Genomic DNA, 26,474 nt, shown 5'->3' with positions numbered 1-26,474 from the left:
GGCCAATATGTATTCTGCACTATGTTTTTTGTATATAAAAAAATATATATATTATAGATCCCATTAAGCATATATTGGTTTGCACAAATGTTATAGCATCTGCAAACCATGGGATATATACCAGAATTTTACTAGTAATGGTGGCGATCAGCGACTTATACACTGTAGCAGGACTGCGATATTGCGGCAGACATTCGGCCGCCAACTGACACCTTTTGGGAATCCGTGACACTAATACAGTGACCAATGCTAAATTAGTCACTGTACTAATGACACTGGCTGGGAAGGGGTTAAACATCCAGGGAAATCAAAGGGTTAAATGTGTGCCCAACCAGTGTTTTGGTGTGCTGTGTGGGGTGCTTTTACTAGGGAACGCTATGGAATTCCCTACTTTGTGGGTAAAGAAAATCTATTACTTCCCTGCTGATAGGACAGGGCTCGGTCCTGTGTAAATTTCAAGATGATCGCCAGGTGCCAACCAATGACGTGCCCCCCTGCTTGGAAGTGTCAGATCACTTACTAGGTACGTGATCTGCCACAGCTGAGCCACCTTGCATGCAAGTTATATGGTCAACAATCGGTTAAAGTGATTATACACCTCAGATATGAACAAAGTTCATCACTCTAGTGTGTACTTGTCTCAGTTAAGAGCACCAAGTCACTTCTGTCTGCTGCTCCCTTCCTCTGCCATCAGCAGGAGTCACTACTGACAACTTTTCCTGACATCAAAAGAAAAAAAAAGTGACAGGGGAGGCATCTGCAGGAAATGGACAGCCTCAGGTGTGGGGGGGGGGTGTGTGTGTATATGTGTGTATGTGTGTATGTGTGTATGTGTGTATGCGTGTATGTGTGTATATATATATATGGGGTGGAGTGCCTTACCTACAATCAGAGTTCCTCACTGAGCTCTGTAGAGTGTAATTTCAGCTCTCCACCCCCTGCTTTCTTGAAGGGCAAACATGCTTTACAAAATTCTAGTCTTTTAACTGATGTAGAGAAGACGGGAGATAAACAGGTACAACTATGTATGAGGATTTGTTTCATACGGTCCGTGTTCATCCGATCCCTCCATAGACCAGAGCAGAGAAAAGACAGGGCGGTCCCTGCACAGTGTGCAGGGACCGCCCTGTCATCCGCCAGCTCAGCGGGGATCAACGGAGCGATCTGCGCTGAGCAAGCGGAGGCGGATCATTACTGATCCGGCCGTGTGAAAGGCACCTTAATCTGTCAGTGTAAGGCGAGGAAAGCTGATAAATGACCCAAAGGGTTAAAAATGTAGAAACTGAATTCCCGCACTGTATGTGGATGAAGGATTGTTCGGTCTGTGTGGGGACAAAGACACTGTAAGGCCATCCAGAAATTCTTAGAAGGTATAATTGCTGGTTCTAATAAACATCTACAAAAAGGTCACAATCAGTCATTTCTTTTTTGGGGTATGCAGTGTGAATAGGAACACAAATATATAGCGGGTTTCTCAAATTTGAGTGAAAAAGTGGAACTACAGTATGCTTTATATCTGTAAGAAAAAAAAATGGTGTTGTAAGTATATTATATACACATGCAATCCTGTAGGTAGGGATTCTTATCTTTCTCGAGTGCTGCTGGTGGTAAATATATACATATCTCTCCTATACAAACACCGCAGATTAAAAGATTGACTCTGTATTGTTATTCTAGCTCAGTATGAGTTTCATTGCTGTTAGTAAATGCTATTTACACAAGGGAGGGAAACAGCTCAATTGTCCAGTAAATAAACACAGGATAATATGGAACAACCCATTCCTAGGTCATAGAAAAACTACAATGCAAAACAGCCAACCCAAATTACTTTTAATGCCACAAGATTAGAGACACCTCCATGTTTACAGAACATAATGTCTGGGAACCACCTGAAGAAGAGAGGATCCCAGCAATTCCCAAGGCTTAAGAACATACCCGGACTTTATAACATTGGAGTAAAAGAAGAGATCAATAGCCGGGTGCTGGTCCAGGCATGTGGGCGGATCCCAACACTATTGTTGTGATTTTTTTTTTTTTTTGTACATTAGAAAAAAAAAAAAAAAAAAAACAAAACACACACACACACACACACACACACACACACACAATCGGCTTTCCATCGGACAAATCCGTGGAATTTTGTGCGAAGGGCGTTGGCCGTGAACTTGTTCTGCATACAGACGGCAGAATATTTCAGCCAACATACATGAAACTACGTGGTTTTTCTGCTCTTTATCGCCACCCTTTGGGCAACGTCTGCCAATGTTGTCCTATGGTTAGCATTGGTTCGGAGCATGCGTGTTTGTACTTTGGATTTTAGTCCGACGGACTTTTGTACACACGATCGGATAATCCGTCGGACAATTTGAGAGCATGGCTATCCAACATTTGTTGTTGAAAACTGACAATTATCCGATGGAGCATACAGACTGTCGGATTATCCGACAAAACTCTTCCATCACACAATTGTTGTCGGAATATCCGATCGTGCGTACGGGCCTTAAAAGGGGAGTTCCAGCCTTTTTTTGTTTGTTTAAAAGTCCTTTGCAGGGTGTTTTTTTTTCCCTGGAGGGTTTACTTCCTCTTTAAAAAGGAGAAGTATGACCAACGCTTTTTTTGGCTGTAATTCTATGGAAAATTCAGGATCTTTCTCCAGCCTACAACAGCTCAGTGACCGGTCACAGAACCGGTCAAAGGAGTGCAGAACAAACTTTTGTGACTGGTTTACAGGCTGGGGAAAAGATCATGGGTGTGCCCAGGCACACCCCAATCACCCCGTGTAGTGCAGATTAACCTTGTTTTGGCCCCTTATATTTTCACCAAAGCTCCTTAATGGAGAACCTAAATGTTTGAGCTTTGGGGTGCACACCCTAATGCAAAAGGCTGTGTACACCTATGGGAAAGATCCGACTTTACAGTCAGGATCCACCCACATACCTGGACCAACAATTAGCTCAGCCTCAGCTATGCTGCTGGGAGACTGAGCCAGCTGCTCTTTCTCCTCCAGAGACCAGAGAGCCACTGGTCAACAGTCACAGCTTTCTGCTCAGAGCGGAGGGGAGAACTTAAGGATGACTTGCATTTCATCACTCAGTTTTCAGTGCGGAGACGATGAGGGGCAGATGCAGCATTCACCTAGGCGAATGAAAGGTTTGCTTTTTTTTTTTTAACCACTTCCATGCCGGGCACATATACCCCCCTCCTGACCAGGTGAAATTTCAGCTTCCGGCACTGCGTCGCTTTAACCGACAATTGTGCGGTCGTGCGACGTGGCTCCCAAACAAAATTGGCGTCCTTTTTTCCCCCACAAATAGAGCTTTCTTTTGGTGGTATTTGATCACCTCTGCGTTTTTTTTTTTTTGCGCTATAAAACAAAAAAAGCAACAATTTTGAAAAAAAATTCAATATTTTTTACATGTTGCTATAATAAATAGGCAAATTTTTTTTTTCCAAAAAATTTTTTCTCAGTTTAGGTCGATACGTATTCTTCTACATATTTTTGGTAAAAAAAAAAATTAATAAAAAAAAAAATCGCAATAAGCGCTTACAAAATATGGGACAGAATTATTATTATTATTTTTATTTTTATTTTTTTTACTAGAAATGGCGGCGATCTGCGATTTTTTTATTGGGACTGCGACGTTATGGCGGACACATCGGACACTTTTGACACATTTTTGGCGCCATTCACATTTATACTGCGATCAGTGCTATAAATATGCACTAATTACTGTATAAATGTGACTGGCATTGAAGGGGTTAACACTAGGGGGTGAGGAAGGGGTTAAATGTGTAGCCTAGGTGTGTTCCAACTGTGGGGGAAGGGGGGTGACCGATCTGTGTCCCTATGTACAAGAGACACAGATCGGTCTCCTCTGTCCCCTGACAGGACGTGGAGCTCTGTGTTTACACACAGAGCTCCACGTCCCTGCTGATCGTGGGTGCCTGGCGGACATCGCGACCGCCAGGCACGCGCTCCCCCCAGTGGCCGGAGGAATCCAGGATGTCAATTGATGTCCTGTTGAGTTTCTAGAGCCACTGTGAAGCCGTCATTTTACATGCGGCCGGTATTCAAGTGGTTAATAAAACCCCATATAGCTGTTTAAAAAAACACACACACACACACACACACACACACACACACACACACACACACACACACACACCTTGAAATTCTGTTAAAAGCAAGCTGGCTGGCTGTGGGTTAAATGGTAAACCCAGTGCTCACTGTTACCATAGAGAGTCATTTTTCACAAGAACACACCTATGGCATGTATAACATGATCAGTCATATGACCAAGGCTAAGGTTACAGGCCTCTAATCCAAAACATATAAAAAGGTGTATTGTACATAATGTGGTCTGAAAACTGACCACATTAAGACGGTGTTCAGTACAGCAGACTGGAAAGGTACATTTGGAGAAAAACTCTAAAATGTAAATATTGAAATGTTTTATTGAACAAGAAAAAAAACATTATGAATATCTGAGATTTGTGTTTAAAAGGTACCAACAACTAAGCAACTTCCACATGCCTACAGGATATAAAACAGGTTACTAACTAAGCCAACACCCAGCCGTGTAATACCTGAGCAGAATTAAAATGTTAAATATTTAACCAGCAGCCGTTTTACAAGACTTATTTCCGGAAGCTTTGCAGCCTCAGACAGATATTCTTGGAAAAGACGTAGAAAAGAAGTAGAAAAGAAGAAGTGGAAGAACTAATGTAAAGTGGTTGTAAACCCTTGCTTACAACTTTATGTTACAGGTAAACCTATATTAAGTCTATATATCCAACGAGCATATCTCCTAAACCTGCACGGTTTAGGAGAGATCCCTGTATTTGCATGAGCCGACGTCATGCGGCACATGCGCACTTAAGCCAACTGAAGCAATGGCACTATGTGCTGGTGCTTCAGTTGTACTGTGCTGCTTCTGCGCGCATGCACAGGAGTGACGTCATCGCGGCTCCTGCCAATCACAGCGCCGGAGCTGCGATACCCGGAAGTCACTCCGGGACAACATGTCGGCAGCTGGAGGGGGGAGACGTGGGCGGCTGCGATCTAAGGCAAGCAATACATAATCATATGATGCATTCTAGCCGATTATGCCTTTGTCTTGCAGGGTTTTTTGTTTTTTCGTTTTTCTTCCTCTTTAAAATCCCCTTCAGGCGATACCTGAAAACTCATCTCTTCAGGGAAGCCCATCACGTCTCCAACTAATCTTTTACCACTTCCATCAGCTCATTCCCCACAGTCACAACCTTATGTACCACCTGCCTACCCTATTAGATTTTAATCACTTCTGAGCAGGGACCTCCTAATCCTCTTGTATTTTATTTTATTATAACTGTATTGTCTCCCTTAATATTATTGATTTTCAAATATATATTGGGTCTATGGGAATGTTTGACCGTTCTTCCAGAAGCGCATTTGTAAAGTCAGGCACCGATGTGGACAAAAAAAAGCCAGACTTGTAGTCTCAGCTCCAATTCATCCCAAAGGTGTTCTATCGGGTTGAGGTCAGGACTCTGTGCAGGCCTATCAAGTTCCTCCACCCCATATATGCTCATCCACATCCTTATGGACCTTGTGTTGTGCACTTGTACGCAGTCATGTTGGAACGGGAAGGGATCATCCCTAAACTGTTCTTACAAAGTTAAGAGCATGAAATTGTCCAAAATGCCTTGGTATGCTGATGCCTTAAGAGTTCCCATCTCCTGGAACCAAGGGGCCAAGTCCTACCCCTGAAAGACAACCCCCACATCATAATCCCCACTCCACCAAATAATTTGAGCCAGTGCCCAAAGCAAGGTCCATAAAGACATGGATGAGAGAGTTTGGGGTAGAAGAACTTGACTGGCCTGCGCACAGAGTCCTGACCTCAAACGGATAGAGCAACTTTGGGACGAATTAGAGTGGAGACTGCGAGCCAGGCCTTCTTGTCTACATCAGTGCCTGACCTCACAAATGTGCTTCTGGAAGAATGGTCAAACATTCCCATAGACATCCTCCTGAACCTTGTGGACAGACTTTCCAAAAGAGTTGAAGTCGTTATAGCTGCAAAGGGTGGGCCAACTTAATGTGCAGAGCGCGGCGGCTGAGCAGCTCCCTGATGCACTCTCCAGGATGGACGCCAGACAGTCTCTGTAATAGAGGAACCTGCCAGAGCTGGTGCCTGGCGATCATCGAGAACCCATCTGCCGCTCAAGGTACAGCATGACGGACGGTCCTGCCCAACACAGACAAATCCTGTGATGTCATGCCCCAGTGTGAAAGCACTCTGGCTTTCACACCGGGACTGCAGGGAAGGCGTTTTTCAGGTACCAAACTTTTAAGGGGAAGTAGACCCCTAAAAAAAAAAAAAAAAATCCCTGCAAGACAAAGTCATAATGAGCTAGTGTGCATAGCAGTGCCGAATCGCAAAAACTGCCCGGGACAGAGCTATAGGTGGCCAGGAGTAAATGGATTGTGCTTTCCTTTTACACTCGACTACCTCCAATCCACCTAAACAGAAGAGAATGGAGTTCCCTTAGTTTTTATTTAGCGAACCTGGGGAGGTAGAGGGGTGCCTTGCAGGGCCAGATTAAGAACATCATGGGCCTGGTGCTGAGGATTTTGGTGGGGCCTTTTATAAATAAATAAATGCGTGGGAATGACATGAACGCAGCCCGGCCAAGGCAAGTGACCAAAGACACAGAACCCAGAAGGAAGACCGGGTGAAGATGGAAGTGCCCGGGCCCCGCCTGATTCATCACAGCGCAGCACTGGAGGGCTCAGTCTGACAATTTAGGTGTACACTAATGTGCCAATATGCTGTGCATACTTGTACATTGTGGCATAACATACCCCAGGGCCTCTAAAAAGTAGTAATGTCAGAAAAGTTTACTACCGCTTTATTATCACAGGATCCTCTCATGGGGCCCCCTACTGACCCAGTGGCCCTTGGGCAGTGCCTAAGTGCACAGTTGCCAACATTTAAAAAATAATATTTTCAGGGACACTTTTTTTATATAAAAGTGCTATATTTAGAGTAGCTGAGATCCCCGATGTTCCTCTATACATCATAGTAGTAATCACAAAATTAAATGAGTACTAATAATGGGGCAGAACAAATATGAGAACTGAAATTTCCTTTAGTTGAACTAACAAAAAGTGTGTCCATTCTAGAGCTGGTAACATTGAGGATATTCAGTATAATTTTAAAGAACAGTTTTTGTGGGTAAGCGACATAGGGGAGGAGTATGGACAGTATATAAGTGGGAAGTATGTGCAGGTGAGGGAGAGGAATGTGGGGGGTCTAACAGTGGGCACTATGTACAGGAGAGGAGTACAAAGGGTACGGCAAAAAGCACTATGTACAGGAGAGGAGTGGAAAGGGTATGACAATGGGCAGTATGTACAGGAAGAGTGTGGGGGTATGACAGAGGGTAGTACATACCAGAAAGAAGTGTGGAGGGTATGATGGGGCAGTATGTACAGGAGAGGAGTGTGGAGGGTATGATAGTGCGCACTATGTACAGGAGAGAAAAGTGTATGACAGCAGGCACTATGTACAGGAGAGGAGTGGGAAGGGTATGACAGTGGGCACTATGTATAGGAGAGAAGTGTGGAGAGTATAAGAGTGGGCACTATGTACAGGAGAGGAGTGTGGAGAGTATGACAGTGAGCACTATGTACAGGAGTGGAAGGATATTTAGGGACCGTGTAGTGGTTAAGCGGGTCATACATGGATTGAAATTACGCCAATTATGCAGAGACCAGCCATAGTCAATCTATGTATGGGCTAGCTGGTTTTACACAAGTCAATCTATTAATCGACTTGAGTACAACCAGCCTGTTAGGTTTTTCCCAAAACAATCAGTGCTGCCAGCTAAAGTTAGCAACACTGATCATTGTACTCACTGGCAGAACACAATAACACTGCAGGAGTGATTCCCCCATCCACAGGTGAGAGGGTGTGTGGGGACAGGCTGGGGAGAGATACTAGTCAGGGGCTGGGTAGGCACTGGTAGTATCAGAGCCAGATACACACAGGCTACATACGCCACGATCGTTAGAGCGAGAACAATAATTCTAGTACTAGACCTCCTCTGTAACTCTAAACATGTAACAAAAAAAAATGTAGAGCATCGCTTAGGATACAAAAAAAATTGTGCCAACTTAACTAACTAGTGTTTTTTTAATGAATTTAACAGTTTTTTTCCAAAAAAACATGTTTGAAAAATTGCTGCGCAAATACCGTGCTAGAGCTGCACAATTAATTGTTAAAAAAAAATCGTGATCTCGATTCAACCCCCCTGACGATCCCCAATGCAGAGTTTGCTGATTCTTTCATATAACAAGTGGAGAGACTTTCAGCTGTCAAAAGAAAATATCTGGAGAGTCTGCCAAGTTTTTAAAAGGAAACATTGTAACTAACCAGGGCTCAAGTCCTGCGGGAACGAGTGGGAACGGAGTTCCTGCACTTTTTTCACAGCAGGAACTCAGTTCCCTTTGCAGGACTAGAGCAGTCGAGCCAATCCTTCACTAAGCGGCGATGCCCAGCTCGAGTCACTGTCAGGGGCAGGCGAACCTTAGTAATAATTTATGTTTCTGGCCGCTTCCTGTATATGGATTCATCAGGTTGGGTTGCGGGTATTCCGTCACTTCCTCAATGCCGCAACGTCTCCTGGGAGCTTTTGTCATTGTTCCCTGGAGACATTGCGGAGGTCTGCCGCGAGTTATCGCGGGATTTAGAAAAAAACATGCGTTTTAGTAATTATGCATATGAGTGTATATTTTTTTATTTTTTTTTGGTGGGGGAGTGGATCTTGGGTGGGAGTTCCCACACTTTTTTCCCCAGGACTTGACCCCTGTAACTAACGCTTCCTTCTTAGATCAAAGGGATACACTTCTGTGTGTAAAGAAAACATCTGGGCAGTATGCCAAGTTTGTAAACAAAATGAAACATTGTAACATTGTAACTAGATGTAACCACTTAAAGTCCAACACTTGTTTCTTATGTTAAAAAGCAATATTATTTGCTAGAAAATTACTTGGAACCACCAAACATTATATATATTTTTAGCAGAGACTGTAGGGAATAAAATGGCTATTGCTGCAATATGTTATGTCACACTGCATTTGCCCACTTCAATGAATAATAAAAAACCATAAAAACAAAACAGTGAAGTTAGCCCATTTTTATTTTGTTGTTTTGTTTTAATGTGAAAGATGATGTTACGCCGCAAGAATCGTGATCTATCTTCTAAGCAAAAAAATTGCAATTCTCATTTTAGCCAGAAACGTGCAGCTCTGTACCCTGCAACATAAAAAGTGCAAAGACCACCGTAGAGTAATTTTCTAGCAAGAAACAAATGATGATTTTTACATGTAGTAGAGAAGTGTCAGAATTGGCCTGGGTGGCAAGGGGTTAATTACCACGAGTAATATACAAATAATTATTACAAGCCCTGTGATCCTATCAGTTTGCTGCAGTGTGTCAGCTTGTATTTATATTGGCCGCTCTGAATGTAGCTTCTGACAGGCTGTGCAAGCAGGTCCGTATCTCCGGAACCATAAATGATAGCCGTCCCATATTTTAACCAGTTGTGAGGTAGCTCTTCCCATGCCTACCCCCAAAATGTGGGGTTTCTGTGACCTCTGGTCGTCGAGCTACAACCCCCCAAATTCAATCTTTTTTTTTTTCGGGGCAAATGGGCCTACCTTGAGAAAGGGGCCTGGAGCTGCAGCTCCATCAGCCCCCTTGTTAATCCGGCCCTGGGTGCAAGTTAGGGTTGCCACCTTTTCTTCAAGCCAAACCTGAACACTTTAGCAGCCTGGGACACCTTGGGTGCCCAGCAGAGAGTAGAAATGCGGTGCACATGGCGTGCCGCAGCAAATGTTGGGTGTGGCGAAATTGCTCTTGCCGACATAATCACCCTGCACCCCAGTGATGCCGAACCTGCCCTCAGACAGCTGCCCACAGCTCCTGGACAGCAACAAATTTGTGCGTGACTATCTTTGTTACTTGGGGAGCCACAGCCCGGTCTCAATAATGTGTCCTCGTTTCAGTCTGTCTAAAACCTGGACACATGATTCAAAACCCGGACTTGGTTACAGCAACTTGGTTCTGTAGTGGGACATTTCAGAGATGAGCACATAAGTAATTAGAATACAATTAAAAAAAAAAAAGGGGGGGTGGTTATAACACTCAATGTGGTATAAATGAGAATGATTTTCCTACTGTGTACGTCACACCCTGACTTATTACAACAACATACAGAATCAGTGGCACATGGTGAAGAAGACAATGGGACAGTGCATGCCTAAACAAGACCATTATAATGACTGCTTACTTGAAGCAATCATGTCCTATGAGAAATACAAGATGGCTTTTGCTGACCTTTCCCTCTTACAATACTAGTTTGTCTGGCTGTTGTGTTGATCGAGCAGCTTCTATATTTTCTGCCAACAACTTTGCAGATCAGCAATCCTTACTTAAAATACTTACGGTAATTCACTGTCCAAAAAAAGTCTTCAGTATTTGAAGCTGGAGTCCTTTCATTTTCAGGTAGATCAGCAGGACTCCATTCACGTGTTTAGTCACGCTGCAAATCCCATCTGCAAGAATTTACAGATTCCTGCTGCTGGAATTGACAGCTGTGTGTGGACAGCTGCTGCACCCATACAGTGCAATGACAGGCTGTTGGTGCCGCAGCTTTTTGTGACTGTTCACTCAGAGATGACCTCCTGTAGCAATTGTGACTGGATGCACCATCCATCCATGATCAACTTAGATAATCGTTGGCTGTGCGAACAGCCACAGATAGCTGCGGCAATGACAGCCTGTCATAACACTATACAGAATCAGTAGATTCAGACCATTGGAATTTACAGTGCTGCTTATAGCCTCTGAGGAAAAACAAAAAAAAAGAAGCAAGGAATAACTACCTGCCCTATTGCTTGCACTCCTGAACTCAGCTTTGTAGCAGGTCCAAGTCCTCATTCAGACAGGTGATGGCACCTATACAGCATGCAGGAGGAGTTTGGTTTTTATTTTGGCATTTAGAGTCTCACCACTGGCATTGTATGGATGTGGATTGTACACCCGTGAAAAGGGCAATCGTCACCCACATGGCATGCACAGGTGTTTCATGCAGCCTGTACAAATCAGTGACAACCCACGTGCATCTTACCAACCCCTGCCCTTTACAAATGTTTCTAAGACACCACCCCCACCTTTTCCTATTTCGCCTCTGTGTCCCTTAGGGGATTACTCATCGGGGGGGCTGCAGTCTTATATTTTATCTTATTTATTATATTTCGATTTTGGAAACTAATCCTCCCTCTACTATTACCATAATTCCACTCAGTTTTATCCTAAGCGCGGTACATCCCATTATTATTGTTTCTAAGACAACGACTCAAAACACAGAGATGCTCCCCTAAGGAGTGTTCGTTACCCCTGGATACTCCCACGACCTCTTTAAATACAGAAAAAGAAGAAGAGCACTCTAATGGACACAGAGAGGGCCTTGGTTAGAGAGTCTGTTAGAAAGATCCCCCAACAGGCTCCATTAGAGACTACAATGGAGTCTAATGGGACCTGGAGGGGGAGGCTCTCTTGGTGTCCATTAGAGAGTGTATGTTGGAGCCCCCATTAGACACTATAATGGAGTCCAGTAATGGATCCTGGAGGGGGGGGGTCTCTCTAATAGAGGTCCTGTGTCCATTTGAGAGTCTATGTTAGAAAGAGCCCCCACCAGACCCCATTAGAGACTACCAGGGCTCAAGTCCTGCGGGAACGTGTGGGAACGGAGTTCTTGCACTTTTTTCACAGCAGGAACGCAGTTCCCTTTGCAGGACTAGAGCAGCCGAGCCGCCCGAGCCAATCCCTCACTAAGCGGCGATTCCCAGCTCGAGTCACTGTCAGGGGCAGGCGAACCTTAGTAATCCTTTATGTTACTGGCCGCTTCCTGTATATGGATTCATCAGGTAGTGTGCGGGTATTCCGTCACTTCTTCAATGCCGCAATGTCTCCTGGGAGCTTCTGTCATTGTTCCCAGGAGACACTGCGGAGGTCTGCCGCGAGTTATCGCGGGATTTAAAAAGAACTTGCTTAAAAAAAAAAAAAACATGCGGTTTAGTAATTATGCATATGAGGGTACAATTTTTTTTTTTTTTTTTGGTGGGGGAGTGGATCTTGGGTGGGAGTTCCCACACTTTTTTCCCCAGGACTTGACCCCTGGAGACTATGGCGGAGTCTATCTAACAGAGGCCGTCTCTGTGACCATTGGAGTCTCCGATAGAATGAGTCCCCTCCAGGCCCCATGAGAGCAAACAGAGGGTGTCACTGAATAATAAAAACAAACATTATTATTTATTACACTAACTATTTGCACTTTGATGCCCAGGCCTAAAAGACTTCTTACCTTAAATAATGGGTACTGGGCCTGGCTGTTGGTCCGCCTGGGGCTTGGCGCTGGGGGCTTGGCTGGCCCTCCTATCGCTGGGGGTTATTATTGGAATTCATTGTCCTTTTAGGCCCTGCAAGCACAGACTACACAGATGCCCTACCTATATGTCTGGACAATATTCATTATTGGAGAACCATGAAGACGAGCTGGGACACAAAGATATTACATACAGTCTGACTTGGTTCTTTAAAGTTATATGATCCATGAAAGGCACCCCCTCCCCCACCCCTCCCAGTAGGTTTTGCATCCGCTAACAATTATTGTTCTCCGATGTCTTCTGTGTGTCAGTGTGAGAAGTTACTGGTGTTCAGGAAATGCCATGAAACACAAACAGTAAAACCTGGCCCCTTATACATAGGCCCTCAGCAATACTGTACTTTTCTACACTACAGTATACAATTTAGACTGAAAACCGGCCTCCAGATGAAATGAGAACAGCTGCTGACATCCTTTTTCCATCCCAAGTTTGTTGATCCTTAAACCAGAAAAAAGGCAATGACTCAACAGAAAGTTATGCAGCACAGAATATCTGACAATCCCGCCTGAGACATCTTCATGGGTCATACTGAGCCACAGAGGGTCAATCACCAGAAGAGTCTGCTCATTGGGCCTCGTCCTGGGAAGTGTCACCTGTGTGAGAAAGCATCCATTCCTTAGGACCCTATTTACACTTGCAAATGGGCTCATTAAAAATGAGATGTGGGGGTTCCTGGCGATTAGCTGGGGGTGCAAGCCCCTCTGAAAGTAATGGGATGCTGACAGCTCCCAGTGTGCGATCGCTCATAGAGCGAACCAGGGAATGAGCAGCCATGAACGCAAGACTGACTGCTTCCGGGGCCTGATCATTCGCCGTGTCCCCAGATTCTTATGACTGGACCTCTTGTGACATGTAAACCCAAGACCCCTTTCACACTGCTTTGCAGGCGCTACAACGCTAAAAAATAGTGCCTGCAATGCAACCCGAAACAGCCGCTGCCGTCTCTCCAGGGTGAAAGCCAGAGGGCTTTCACCCTGGAGAGGTGCGCTAGCAACATCTTTGGAGTTGTGTGTATACTGCTCCTCCACCGCTCCTGCCTATTGAAATCAATAGATACTGCCGGCAAAGCGCCTCTGCAGAGGCGCTTTGTGGTGGTTTTAACCCTTTCTAGGCAGCTAGCGGGGGCGGTAAAAGCACCCCGCTAGCGGCCGAATAGCGCTGCAAAACTGTGTGAAGTGTGAAAGGGGCCTTAGAAAACTCTTCTTCCATCAAATCAAGAGATGTCTGCCCATCTATGACCAATCTTACTCTTCCATTGTAAATGCAAGTCTGTCATTCTGGTCTAACTGAAAAAAAAAAGGGGGGGAAAGCAATCAGTGTGGCTCAGATGTTTATCTTGGCTCGGGCGGCTCGGCTGCTCTAGTCCTGCAAAGGGAACTGCGTTGTGAAAAAAGTGCAGGGACTCCGTTCCAGCAGGACTTGAGCCCTGATCCAATCACGTGCAAGCTAAAATGTTTGCTTGTTTTCCTTGCATGTCCCCCTCGGATCTACAGCGACTGCACTTGCAGTGCAAAGTGGATTTGCCTTTAGAAAAAAAAAAAAAAAACACACACACGTCACTGTACAGCAGTGAGGAGTGTGAATGGAGCACATAGAAGACCATTATTAATATTGCCCCCAGCGGTGGTCTTTATCTAGTGCAGAAAAACACAGATCATTGCACATAGTGTGAAGTGCCTGCGCTCTCCCATGTGCAGAGTATGTTTCCTGGAAATAAAGTAGTCGTCAGAACCGGTTGTATGCAACTATCAAAAGACACAATTATACATGTCTGACTCAGAGCTCTTCTACCTCACCACAGGGCATAAAACTTGGGTTGTGCGGCTCATTGGAATGTGACACCGCCTACTGCAAAACAGAAATACAGAAGCAGTTACAATGCGTTCCTATCTATAGTCAAACACCTTCCCAAGAAGGCAATACCTTAAAGGGGTTGTAAAGCTAGTGCATTGTTGGTTCACTTACATTTTCCTTCTAAATGTTTTTTTTCTTTGTCTGAATTTCTCACTTCCTGTTTCTCCTCAGTAAGCTTGCCCCCAGCATCCGAGCCGTTCTGGCTGGGGGTTAGTCAGCCAGAACAGCTTACTGAGGAGGAACAAGAGGTGAGAAATTCAGACATAGATAAAAAAACAATTAGAAGGGAAATCGAAGGAAAAGGTAAGTGGACCAACAATGCACTAGCTTTATTTAGAAAAAAAAAAAAAAAACGAACCTTTAACAACCAAAAAGTCATAAAAGGCACTCTGGTCATATTTAGAAAGTCCTGGGTCAAATTCATGAAAGCGGTGCAGCGGTTTTCTTGGCGTTTCCAATGCGTGCATTGGGTATTATGTGAGACACTTACATTCCAGGGCTATGAATGCAATAAATTCATTAAGTAACACCACCATATCTGTGATCAGAAAAGTGGAGGTAGTTTTGGCAGGTACCCAGCTCTTACTTCCGCTCTCATCGCCTAGGTGACTCCTCCTCTCCCCCTCCCTCCAATCTTCTGGGACACGTCTCTGAAGATTGCCCAGCCACTGAGAAGGCGCAACGTGACTGACGCATGTGCAGTGCGCACCCGGCTGTGAAGCCACAAACGGTCACAGCTGGGTGCCCACGGTTGCAATACCAGCGTGAGGAAAGGCTGTAACGCTGTAAAGCGCTGCTCGTTTTTAGGGGAGCTTTTTCAGCCGCTAGCTGGGCACTTTTAACCAGGGCTGTGGGGTCGGAGTCGACAAACAATGCACCGACTCCGACTCCTACTAAATTTAGATTGTCGGAACATTTAGGAGTCAAAACATTTATCTACCGACTCCACAGCCCTGCTTTTAACCCCCCCAAAAAAGGTGCGTTTTTAAAGTGCTTTCAAAGCGCTTCCCATTCATTCCAATGGGCAGGGGCGTTTTGGGAGCGCTGTATACAGCGCTCCCAAAGATGCTGCTTGCAGGACTTTTTTTACCCCCGTCCCGCAAGCGCACCATCCGAGTGTGAAAAAGCACACGAATGAATGAAAGTCGGTTTTCAGGCGCTTAGCAGAGGCCATTTCTAGCTCTAGAGCGCCTGAAAACCTTCTTAGGCTGGATTCACATCTATACATTTTCTGTGCTTTTTGTATTGTGCAGATTTGCACTACAGAACTTGTTCCATAGGAAACCATGTAAAATGTTCTGTAGTGCATATCTGCAAAATGCAAAAAGCACTAAAAAACTGCATAGGTGTGAATCCAGCCTTAGACCCCATACACACTATTAGATTTTCTGCAGATTTACCAAAACCGTGTAGTGCAAGGGCCTGTCTGATTGCATACAAATTGAAACTCTTAAGGCTTGACCTCATTTTATATGGTTTTGGTAAATCCGAAGACAAGAATCTGCGGTAAATCCAATAGTGTGAATGGGGTCTTAGGCTGTATTCACACCTGAGCTTAGCGTTTTGCCGTGATTTTGCGGCATTTACCGTGATATTTGCAGCGTTTTTTACCACGATTTTGGACAGGTCTAGAGTCACCAATGTTAAAAACAGAAAAAACGCCCAAATACGCTCAATTAGAGCAACAAAAAAGTGAGCAGAACTTGTTTGAGCTTCAAGCGTTCAGCGTCAGGCATTTTGGAGTGGAGATGTGAACCATCTCCATTGAGAATAATGTATTTTTTCCCCTCTAGCATTTTGGAGCTTCATGCTTCAGGCGACAAAACGCCCAGGTGTGAATGCAGCCTTAGTCTGCAAAATTTGAGCTTGGCTATCAAGCATCTGGGATAGGGTTGCCACCTGTCCGGGATTCACAGAGACAGTCCAGGTTCTGAATCATGTGTCCAGGGTTTCAGTCCACCTGAAACCCAGACACATTATTCTAAAAGGAATGTGGCTCGGAACAGGATTTGACAGGAGGGGGAGTGGGCACCATGTGCACCAAATTACTATTCTCTTTGGAGTGCCCAAAGATGCCCTAGGTCTGTTACAATCCTATAGTGCAGGGGTGCCCAACCTTTTGAAGAGCGAGGGCCACCTAAGCTACTTGGTAACTGGTCACAAAAAAACGGAGCAGGTGGATGGCAGGTCCATGTCTGCTCTGTATATGCAGAGCAGACAAGGACACAGCCCACTATATTTTTTTTAGTGGATAGGATTGGAGGTAGGACACAAGTCGATTTACATCTGCCACTCCTTAGAGGTGAATGGAGAATCCAATTGAGTCAGACTGACCGTGTGAAAGGGGCTGCTTTCACACTGATGTGATGTGGTTTACCAATGCAGTGTACCGTTGGCTTTCCTGCACTTTGCAATAGACTTCCATTATATTCTGCAGGTTTGGTGCATTTTCAAAAAAATTATGATACCACTGATCTACCAACCCAATCCTCTGCCTTACTGACCCCATCCACTGCTCTACTTACACCGTCAAAATGAATGTATGTATGTATGTATGTATGTATGTATGTATGTATGTATGTATGTATGTATGTATGTATGTATGTATGTATGTATGTATGTACACACACACACACACACACACACACACACAGTTGAGCTTTGGGGTGCACACCCTAATGCCATAGGCTGCCTATGCTCACCACAATCACTTGTAAACACAGAAGTCTGGTTTCTGTGTTTACAAATGACAGCTCTGCACTCTGTATGTAATGCAATTATGGTATTTAATGCCCCTTTAAGAACCCCCTAACGTTTTCGTGAAATTTGACTGAATACACCCACTATTTGATGCGATTTGTAGGACGTGTGTAGGGGGAGGGGTTTTGTGGGGTCGTGGTTAAGTTCCAGCACCTATTGTTTGAGAAAAAAAGCCCTGCGTATAGTCATTGCTATTACTCACTACTGTACAATATCCACAAAATTATACAAAAATCTGTCAGATTTAGTCATTAAAATCTGTTCGAGATTATGCTGCTTAGACACAAGATACTGCATTATTCTTTTACTGAATAATTGTCACCCAACATGTATAACTGTACTGTGCAGGCAGCCATGTTTTTGCCCTATGCAGTTGCCAGAAGAAAAAAAAAAAAAAACATACTGGATGCAGGGCCAGATTAAGAACATTATGGGCCTGGTGCTGAGGATTTTGGTGGGGCCTTTTATAAATAATAAATAAATGCGTGGGAATGACATCAACGCAGCCCGGCCAAGGCAAGTGATCAAAGACACAGAACCCAGAAGGAAGACCGGGTGAAGATGGAAGTGCCCGGGCCCCGCCTGATTCACCACAGCGCAGCACTGGAGGGCTCAGTCTGAAAATGTAAGTGTACCCTAATGTGCTAATATGCTGTGCATACTTGCACATTGTGGCATAACCTACCCCAGGGCCTCTAAAAAGTAGTAATGTCAGAAAAGTTTACTACCGCTTTATTATCACAGGATCCCAGGAGCCTCTCATGGGGCCCCCTACTGACCCAGTGGCCCTAGGGCAGTGCCTAAGTGCACAGTTGCCAACATTTAAAAAATATTTTCAGGGACACTTTTTTATATAAGTGCTATATTTAGAGTAGCTGAGATCCCCGATGTTCCTCTATACATCATAGTAGTAATCACAAAATGAAATGAGTACCAATAATAGGGCAGAACAAATATGAGAACTGAGATTTCCTTTAGTTGAACTAACAAAAGTGTGCCCATTCTAGAGCTGGTAACATTGAGGATATTCAGTATAATTTTAAAGAACTGTTTTTGTGGGTAAGCGACATAGGGGAGGAGTATGGATGGTATATAAGTGGGAAGTATGTGCAGGTGAGGGAGAGGAATGTGGGGGGTCTAACAGTGGGCACATTGTACAGGAGAGGAGTGCAAAGGGTACGGCAAAAGGCACTATGTACAGGAGAGGAGTGTGAAGGGTATGACAGTGAGCATTATGTACAGGAAGAGTGTGGGGGTATGACAGAGGGTAGTACGTACCAGAGAGAAGTGTGGAGGGTATGATGGGGCAGTATGTACAGGAGAGGAGTGTGGAGGGTATGACAGTGGGCAGTATGTACAGGAGAGGAGTGTGGAGGGTATGACAGTGGGCAGTATGTACAGGAGAGGAATGTAGACGGTATGATAGTGGGCACTATGTATAGGAGGGGAGTGTGGAGGGTATGACAGTGAACACTATGTATAGGAGAGGAGTGTGGAGGGTATGACAGTGAGCAGTATGTACAGGAAAGGAGTGTGGAGGGTGCGACAGTGGGCACTATGTACAGGAGAGAAGTGTATGACTGCAGGCACTATGTACAGGAGAGGAGTGTGAAGGGTATGACAGTGGGCACTATGTATAGAAGAGAAGTGTGGAGAGTATGACAGTGAGCACTATGTACAGGAGTGGAAGGATATTTAGGGACTGCGTAGTGGTTAAGCGGGTCATACATGGATTGAAATTACGCCAATTATGCAGAGACCAGCCATAGTCAATCTATGTATGGGCTAGCTGGTTTTACACAAGTCAATCTATTAATTGACTTGAGTACAACCAGCCTGTTAGGTTTTTCCCAAAACAATCAGTGCTGCCAGCTAAAGTTAGCAACACTGATCATTGTACTCACTGGCAGAACACAATAACACTGCAGGAGTGATTCCCCCATCCACAGGTCAGCAGGTGAGAGGGTGTGTGGGGACAGGCTGGGGAGAGATACTAGTCAGTGGCTGGCTAGGCACTGGTAGTATCAGAGCCAGATACACACAGGTTACATACGCCACGATCGTTAGAGCGAGAACAATAATTCTAGTACTAGACCTCCTCTAACTCTAAACATGTAACTTAAAAAAAATTTAAAGCATCGCTTAGGATACCAAAAAAAAATCGTGCTAACCTTAACTAACTAACTGTTTTTTTTAATGAATGAAACATGTTTGAAGAATTGCTGCGCAAATACCGTGCTAGAGCTGCACAATTAATCGTTAAAAAAATTGTGATCTCGATTCAACCCCCCTGACGATCTCCAATGCAGAGTTTGCTGATTCTTTCATATAACAAGTGGAGAGACTTTCAGCTGTCAAAAGAAAATATCATGGCAGTCTGCCAAGTTTTTAAAAGGAAACATTGTAACCAACGCTTCCTTCTTAGATCAAAGGGATACACTTCTGTGTGTAAAGAAAACATCTGGGCAGTCTGCCAAGTTTGTAAACAAAATGAAACATTGTAACTAACTAACATTGTAACTAAATTTAACCACTTAAAGTCCAACACTTGTTTCTTATGTTAAAAAGCAATATTATTTGCTAGAAAATTACTTGGAACCGCCAAACATTATATATATTTTAGCAGAGACTCTAGGGAATAAAATGGCTATTGCTGCAATATGTTATGTCACACTGCATTTGCCCACTTCAATGAATAATAAAAACCATAAAAACAAGTGAAGTTAGCCCATTTTTTGTTTTTTTTTGTTTTAATGTGAAAGATGTTACGCCGCAAAAAATTGCAATTCTCATTTTAGCCAGAAACGTGCAGCTCTTTACCGTGTAACATAAAAAGTGCAAAGACCACCAAATGTGGGGTTTCTGTGACCTCTGGTCGTCGAGCTACAACCCCCCAAAGTCGATTTTTTTTTTTTTCCAGAATTTTTTTTTTTTTTGGCAAATGGGCCTATCTTGAGAAAGGGGCCTGGAGCTGCAGCTCCATCAGCCCCCTTGTTAATCCGGCCCTGACTGGATGAAGAGATAAGCTCAGGTGTATTGGCTCTGAATGAATGGTCCGGTCTGTGCCAAGATGGTCACAAGGTCTTGGTAGAAGAGGGAGCCAGCCAGTACCCCATGTATACATGCGGCTGCCTGTATAGAATGCTTCAAAATTAGCGGTGTGCAGGGACATATTCCTGGCAGGATAGCTCAGATGGGTTTGGATTAGGATCCGAGCATGTCTGAGCTCATCTCATAGATAGTTTCTTCACAGAGATGGGCTGGTCTGAAAGCGTCCTTAAAGCTGGAGGTGGCCTGTGGACAATAACTCCAAGGATGGGACAATTAAAAGGATAACTAAACCCCCAAAAACATTGAATAAATTGAACCTTCCAGTTTCTAGATGTGATGAATGCTTTTTCATCCTAGAAACATGTTCAGCAAATACAGAAGATACCTGTTGATTTAGCCAGAAGATCCGTGTTCTTGTCAGCTGCACTGAAGAATGCCTTCCTTCCTATCTCTGGTAAACTACTGATTGCCCCTAGAGATGAAGAAACACAGACTTGTTTGCTGTCCATATCAGGACCGCAAAACGGGGGTGACGCAGCCCGCTATTGGGTCAGGACCGCAAAACCGGGGCGACGCAGCCCGCTACTGGGTCAGGACCGCAAAACCGGGGTGACGCAGCCCGCTATTGGGTCAGGACAGCAAAACCGGGGGGGGGGGGGGGGGGACGCAGCCCACTATTGTGTCAGGACCGCAAACCCGGGGCGACGCAGCCCACTATTGGGTCAGGACCGCAAAACCGGGGCGACGCAGCCCGCTATTTGGGTCAGGATCGCAAAACCGGGGCGACGCAGCCCGCTATTTGGGTCAGGATCACAAAACCGGGGCGACGCAGCCCGCTATTTGGGTCAGGATCGCAAAACCGGGGCGACGCAGCCCGCTATTTGGGTCAGGATCGCAAAACCGGGGCGACGCAGCCCGCTATTGGGTCAGGGTCGCAAAACCGGGACGACGCAGCCCGCTATTGGGTCAGGGTCGCAAAACCGGGACGACGCAGCCCGCTATTGGGTCAGGGTCGCAAAACCGGGACGACGCAGCCCGCTATTGGGTCAGGACAGCAAAACCGGGACGACGCAGTCCGCTATTGGGTCAGGACAGCAAAACCGGGGCGACGCAGCCCGCTATTGGGTCAGGACAGCAAAACCGGGGCGACGCAGCCCACTATTGGGTCAGGACAGCAAAACCGGGGCGACGCAGCCCACTATTGGGTCAGGACAGCAAAACCGGGGCGACGCAGCCCACTATTGGGTCAGGACAGCAAAACCGGGGCGACGCAGCCGTCATGGAACAGGGCAGCACACTGGCGTGACATAGCTACCCAGGGACAAAACAGCGTGTCACCATACCAAGGCCTAGTGAGCTGCAATTTATTTTCAGTTATGGTATGGTTCAGATAGATACACTTTAAGGATTGGGACATCTATACATTACTTTTAGGTTAGATGGGCAGCCTATAAGGTGACCAGATTTTTTAAATGAAATCCGGGGACATATTTTTTCTTTACTAGTAATGACGGCAATCAGCGACTCTCTGCCCGTCGCCGCCCACCTCACAGCCTCTCAAGTCTTACTCTTTAGGCCCCGGCTACTACTGGATGGGGAGTGGAGAAAGATCACTCTGCCAGGGAAGGCAAGGAGATCAGCAGGTGGCTGGCCAGGATTTGAGCCAAGACAGATGAACAAAGCTGAATGGGCATGCGCCCGAAACTGAAGAAATATTCCCTCTGCTCTGTCCAGCACATGCTCATCAGAAAGGGGCACAGATAATGGGAAAAATACAACCCCCCCTATGCTAGTAAGCACGGCAGAGCGGGGGTGTGTAATTCAATTTTTTTTATTTTAATTCTGCACCGACTGTCTTTGAAATTGCCCCTGCCCCCTATTAAATCCAATCTGGGGACAAAACCCAGGGACAGACTTGGTCTGGGGACAGTGTCCTCAATCAGGGGACTGTCCCCTGAAACTGGGGATGTCTGGTCACCCTAGCCTATAAGGACAAGAAAAAGTCAACTGAATTCCAATCACAGTAGACGTGGAAAGGCGGGAGGTGACATATGACAAGTCTCTTCCTTGGTTGCCCCAGGCTACATTCTCCAGCGATTCATGGGAGAAAAAGGTGTTATCTACCCATTTGTAAACCATCACAGCTGCAGATCTGATCAGGATTTATAGAATGGTAGCAGGAACATTCCTTATAAGATGGCGTTAGGCACAGCAGCTTTTTGGCGCAGACATGCAAACGTATTTTACACCAACAGACCAGTTCTGAACATATGGGCCTGTTATGACCTCCCTACCCCCATGAGCATTTCAACAGAGACATAATGTTGGGACTAATGAAAAACATATTGCATCCCCAGGCAAACTGGTACACTTCAAATACCTCTGCAAAGCAGCAAACATCCCACTTCACCAAGGAGAAGTCTGCAACATTAACCTACACAATCCAACGGCTTCCATTCATTCTATAGACCTGCCCATTGTATACGAGACAGAGGCATGCAAGAAAAACTATCCAGGGGGTGTGGAACAACAACGCATAGCACACCATTGCAACACACTATATTATATGTTTTTTTTTCAGAATTCCTTCTTTATTTGGACAATTACATTAAAAACTAAAATTCCTGGTTGGTTGCTAAGAGTTATCACACCCAAAACCACTGCCCTTTACACTGTAAACTGAGCCATGCACACTAGCTTAGGGAAAAAAAAAATATATAGCATTATATATTATTATTATTATGACCAATTTGCCAGCAAAAAAAACAAAAACAAACACACACAAACGCTGAACGCACATAACTGCTAGCACAAAAATGCTATTATGAGCATTTTTCTTCCAGCATTTTTCCTGGCATTTTTTTTTAAGCTTCTAATGTGCATGGAGCCTGACAAATTTATATTTTTTGCTCCCTTCATAAATACACCCTTTGAGAGTCAGTTCACACTAGCGCACTGTGCAATATTTCATGCGAATCGCACATCACATGCAATGTGATTTCAGCAATACAGATAGTATGGCTGATAACGTACCGCATACTGCCAAAACATGCACGGGACCATTTTTTCCTCTGCACCAGAATCTGATCGCATGTCCGATTCATGTCCAAACTGTCAGTTTGCAGTGCAATACGAGAGCTGAAATTAGGGGGGGGGGGGGGGGGGGAGGTTTGTCTTTAATGTTGTATGACGCTGCCCAGCAGTTCGCATGTTGTGCGCGATGCAGGAATCCGCAGTGGAGTCGCAGAGTTCTTGCATCGCACAAGTGTGAACCCGGCCTGAAAGTGTTTTATTATATCTGTTAAAGAGCAGATACCAGTCAAATAGGCAGAGGGTACAGGAAGTTGTCACTGGACTACAAGACACCTCCCCCATTATGAAGAAGAGAGGGGGTGTTGTATAGTCCCAACAGTGGGGCTGATTTACCAAAGGCAACATAGGCAAAGTGGATATTCATTTGCCTTTATAAAATTAACCCCCCTGTTACGTAGTGGCTAACACACGCTCTGTCCTAAGGTGACCACACAGCTCAGTATGGTTGTCACCCTAGGACAGGAAGTTAGTGGATGGGAGTAGAAAATAAAAAAGGCACACATTGGTTTGTTTTTTTGGTAGCCCACCTGGGAAGCCTCTGAAACGTCTTCATGCACGCAAGGGGTAGGCATCAGACAGTTCAGCAGTCTACACAGCTTAAAGCGGGGGTTCACCCCAAAAAAAAATGTTTTAACATTACATTCAGCCGAGTTGTCATAATGACAGTCGGCTGTTTTTTTTTATTTTATCCCCGTACATGCCGTATTTTCACTGCCGCTTCCGGGTAGGTCTTCTGCGGGACTGTGCGTTCCTAATTGATTGACAAGCTTCCGACCGTTGCATACAGCGCGTCACGAGTTGCCGAAAGAAGCCGAACGTCAGTGCGGCTCTATACGGCGCCTGCGCAGCGACGTTCGGCTTCTTTCGGCAACTCGTGACGCGCTGTATGCAACGGTCGGAAGCTTGTCAATCAATTAGGAACGCACAGTCCCGCAGAAGACATACCCGGAAGCGGTGGTGAAAATACGGCATGTACGGGGATAAAATAAAACATTTTAAAAAAAAACAGCCAATTGTCATTAGGACAACTCGGCTGAATGAGGGGGTCACAGCATTATGCTGGACCGGCATGGGATGGCTCAAAGGGGAGATGTTGTTCTCCCTTTCCCCTGCATTTTCTCTCGGTAGGTTCGCGCTGTTCGCGGGGGCGGGACCGGCCCCCGGGATTGGTCAGGCAGAAGCGGCATCCGATTGGTCGTGTCGCGCGGACAAAGATTATAAATAGATCTGCGTGAGGTGACCACTCAGGCTACTTCTTCCGACGCGCAGCAACGCCCACCCCCAACTTTTACCTGTCATGAGGTCATCCGAAGTGGGGAGTAGTCGTCCGGCTAGATGGACAGCATTTAAGTCATATGAGTTTAGCCAAGATGGCTTATTTATTTATTTATAATTGTAACCCCCCCCCCCCATCCTGGTGGATGACACCGTGGCCAATTTTAATTGCCAAATTTAATAAAGGTGTTGTATTATATTGGTGCGTTTGTGTTTTCTTATGTTATACCTTTGTGCTAGCCCATGTAATGTTAAAAAAAAAAAATGTTTTGGGTGAACCTCCGCTTTAAAATGAAAAGCATGAAAGAAAGAAAACGAATGCATTCAAGTGCTGGGAAGCTGCCAATTTTAGGATAGCCATTAAAGGCAATCATTTAAACCCCCAAACTTTCTGCATTAATCAATGGCTAACGCCGTACGATCCTCTACTATCATTTTCATTACAATAGCAATAAATACTTCTATCAATTCTGCTGAAACAAAACTCGACCCGTAACTATGTTTATATAAGAAGCCTCAGTTAAGAAACAGAAAGCAGCCTTGGAATGCAAAGAGAAAAAGTAAACCAGCTTTCCAAATCTAGCATGCAGAGAGAGTAGAGGAGTACAAACAGACCCAGCTTACCTCTGAAGGTGAGGGTGACGATGGGGTCTGGCCTTCCAAGTTTAGTTTTGGGAATATTGGAAGCCGACTCCACCAAAACCTTCAGCATGGCTGCAGAGTTCAGGGTGGACCTGGGAAGAATAATGTTGTTGCTGGCATAGGCTGTAGAGGAGCTTCCTGACCCCAGAGAGCTCAGCCACTGATGGGAGTGGGGAAGCAGCTGCACTAAATGGATTGTTACTTGAAAAGAAAAGCTGGGTGGATCTCCGACTGATTACTCACTGGCTGCCCCAGCCTAGAAATACCTGACGAGAGTGATCCGTATAAAGCCAGTCTGCAGGTTCCAGCCTGTCCGCCTCCTATACACAGGACACACGGCGTGCTACTGACTGCAGCATGTCACCTACAGGCAATGCATGCATTACACTCCATTATTATTATTATACAGGATTTATATAGTGCCAACAGTTTGTGCAGTGCTTTACAATATAAAGGGAGACAATACAGCAACAATACAATTCAATACAAGAGGGTAAGAGTCAGTTCACACATATGCGGCACGACTTCGGGGGTGACTCTGCAAGTCGTCCTGAGGACGACTTCAGAGGCGATTCGCAAAACGACTTCTGTATAGAAGTCAATGCAGATCGCCCCGAGCCGCCCCCGAAATACTACAGGAACCTTTTTTCTAAATCAGAGCGACTTGCGTCGCTCCTATTAGAACGGTTCCATTGCAGTGAATGGGACGCGACACGTCAGGCGGCTGAGCCGCCTGTCGTGACGCCCCAGTGTGAACCCGGTCTAAGGCCTGGTTCACACCTATGCGTTTTTTTTAGTGCATTTTCAGTTTTGCAGAAACACACTACAGTCCATATAACATGGTTTCCTATGGATGTAGTTCACATTCTCACAGCTCCCAACTGTCCCTGATTTCGAGGGACTGTCCCTCATTCTGAACAATGTCCCTCATTCCTCCTCATTTGTCCCTCATTTTGGTCTGATCCATATAGTTGTATAAAAAAAACACTGTTTATCTATCAAAAAGTGTTTCCCAGCACTAAACCTTTCATCCAATTTCTAAATTTCTGCATTTGTAAATTTCATAAGCCAATATAAAGGAATATGTGGGACGGGTGTTGCTGGCGCAAAAGAAAAAACACAATTGTGCTATATTAATGAGTTTGCTGCAATCAAAAAGAGGTGCAAGACACTCTATGGTGTCTCCTTCAGGATAAGATAAGTGTAATATATGGATTGCGCTACCCCGGTGGTTGGTCTATATCCACCTAGTCCTGGGCAATAATCGCGATTATTAGCCCCTATATATATCACCCCTTTTGAC

At 45.1% G+C, this 26,474-nt stretch overlaps 1 protein-coding gene across 6 annotated transcripts in view; it reads right to left on the bottom strand.

Moving 5' to 3' along the window:
• MYOF (myoferlin) overlaps nt 1–25,455 on the bottom strand; it is a 517,119-nt gene extending 491,664 nt beyond the window's left edge. For 5 of the 6 annotated variants that reach the window (XM_040361778.1, XM_040361777.1, XM_040361781.1 and 2 more), the window contains exon 1: nt 25,154–25,418. In XM_040361778.1, the coding sequence (XP_040217712.1) occupies nt 25,154–25,241 (88 nt within the window). In that variant the 5' untranslated portion in view covers nt 25,242–25,418. Of the gene's footprint in view, nt 1–25,153 lie in introns of all 6 variants that reach the window. The other variant, XM_040361780.1, reaches the window with a different exon arrangement.
• Between the last annotated feature and the right edge of the window lie 1,019 nt (nt 25,456–26,474).

Source organism: Rana temporaria, chromosome 8, assembly GCF_905171775.1.
Source record: "Rana temporaria chromosome 8, aRanTem1.1, whole genome shotgun sequence".
Classification (NCBI taxonomy): domain Eukaryota; kingdom Metazoa; phylum Chordata; class Amphibia; order Anura; family Ranidae; genus Rana; species Rana temporaria.
This window is presented reverse-complemented; position numbering and strand designations above follow the sequence as displayed.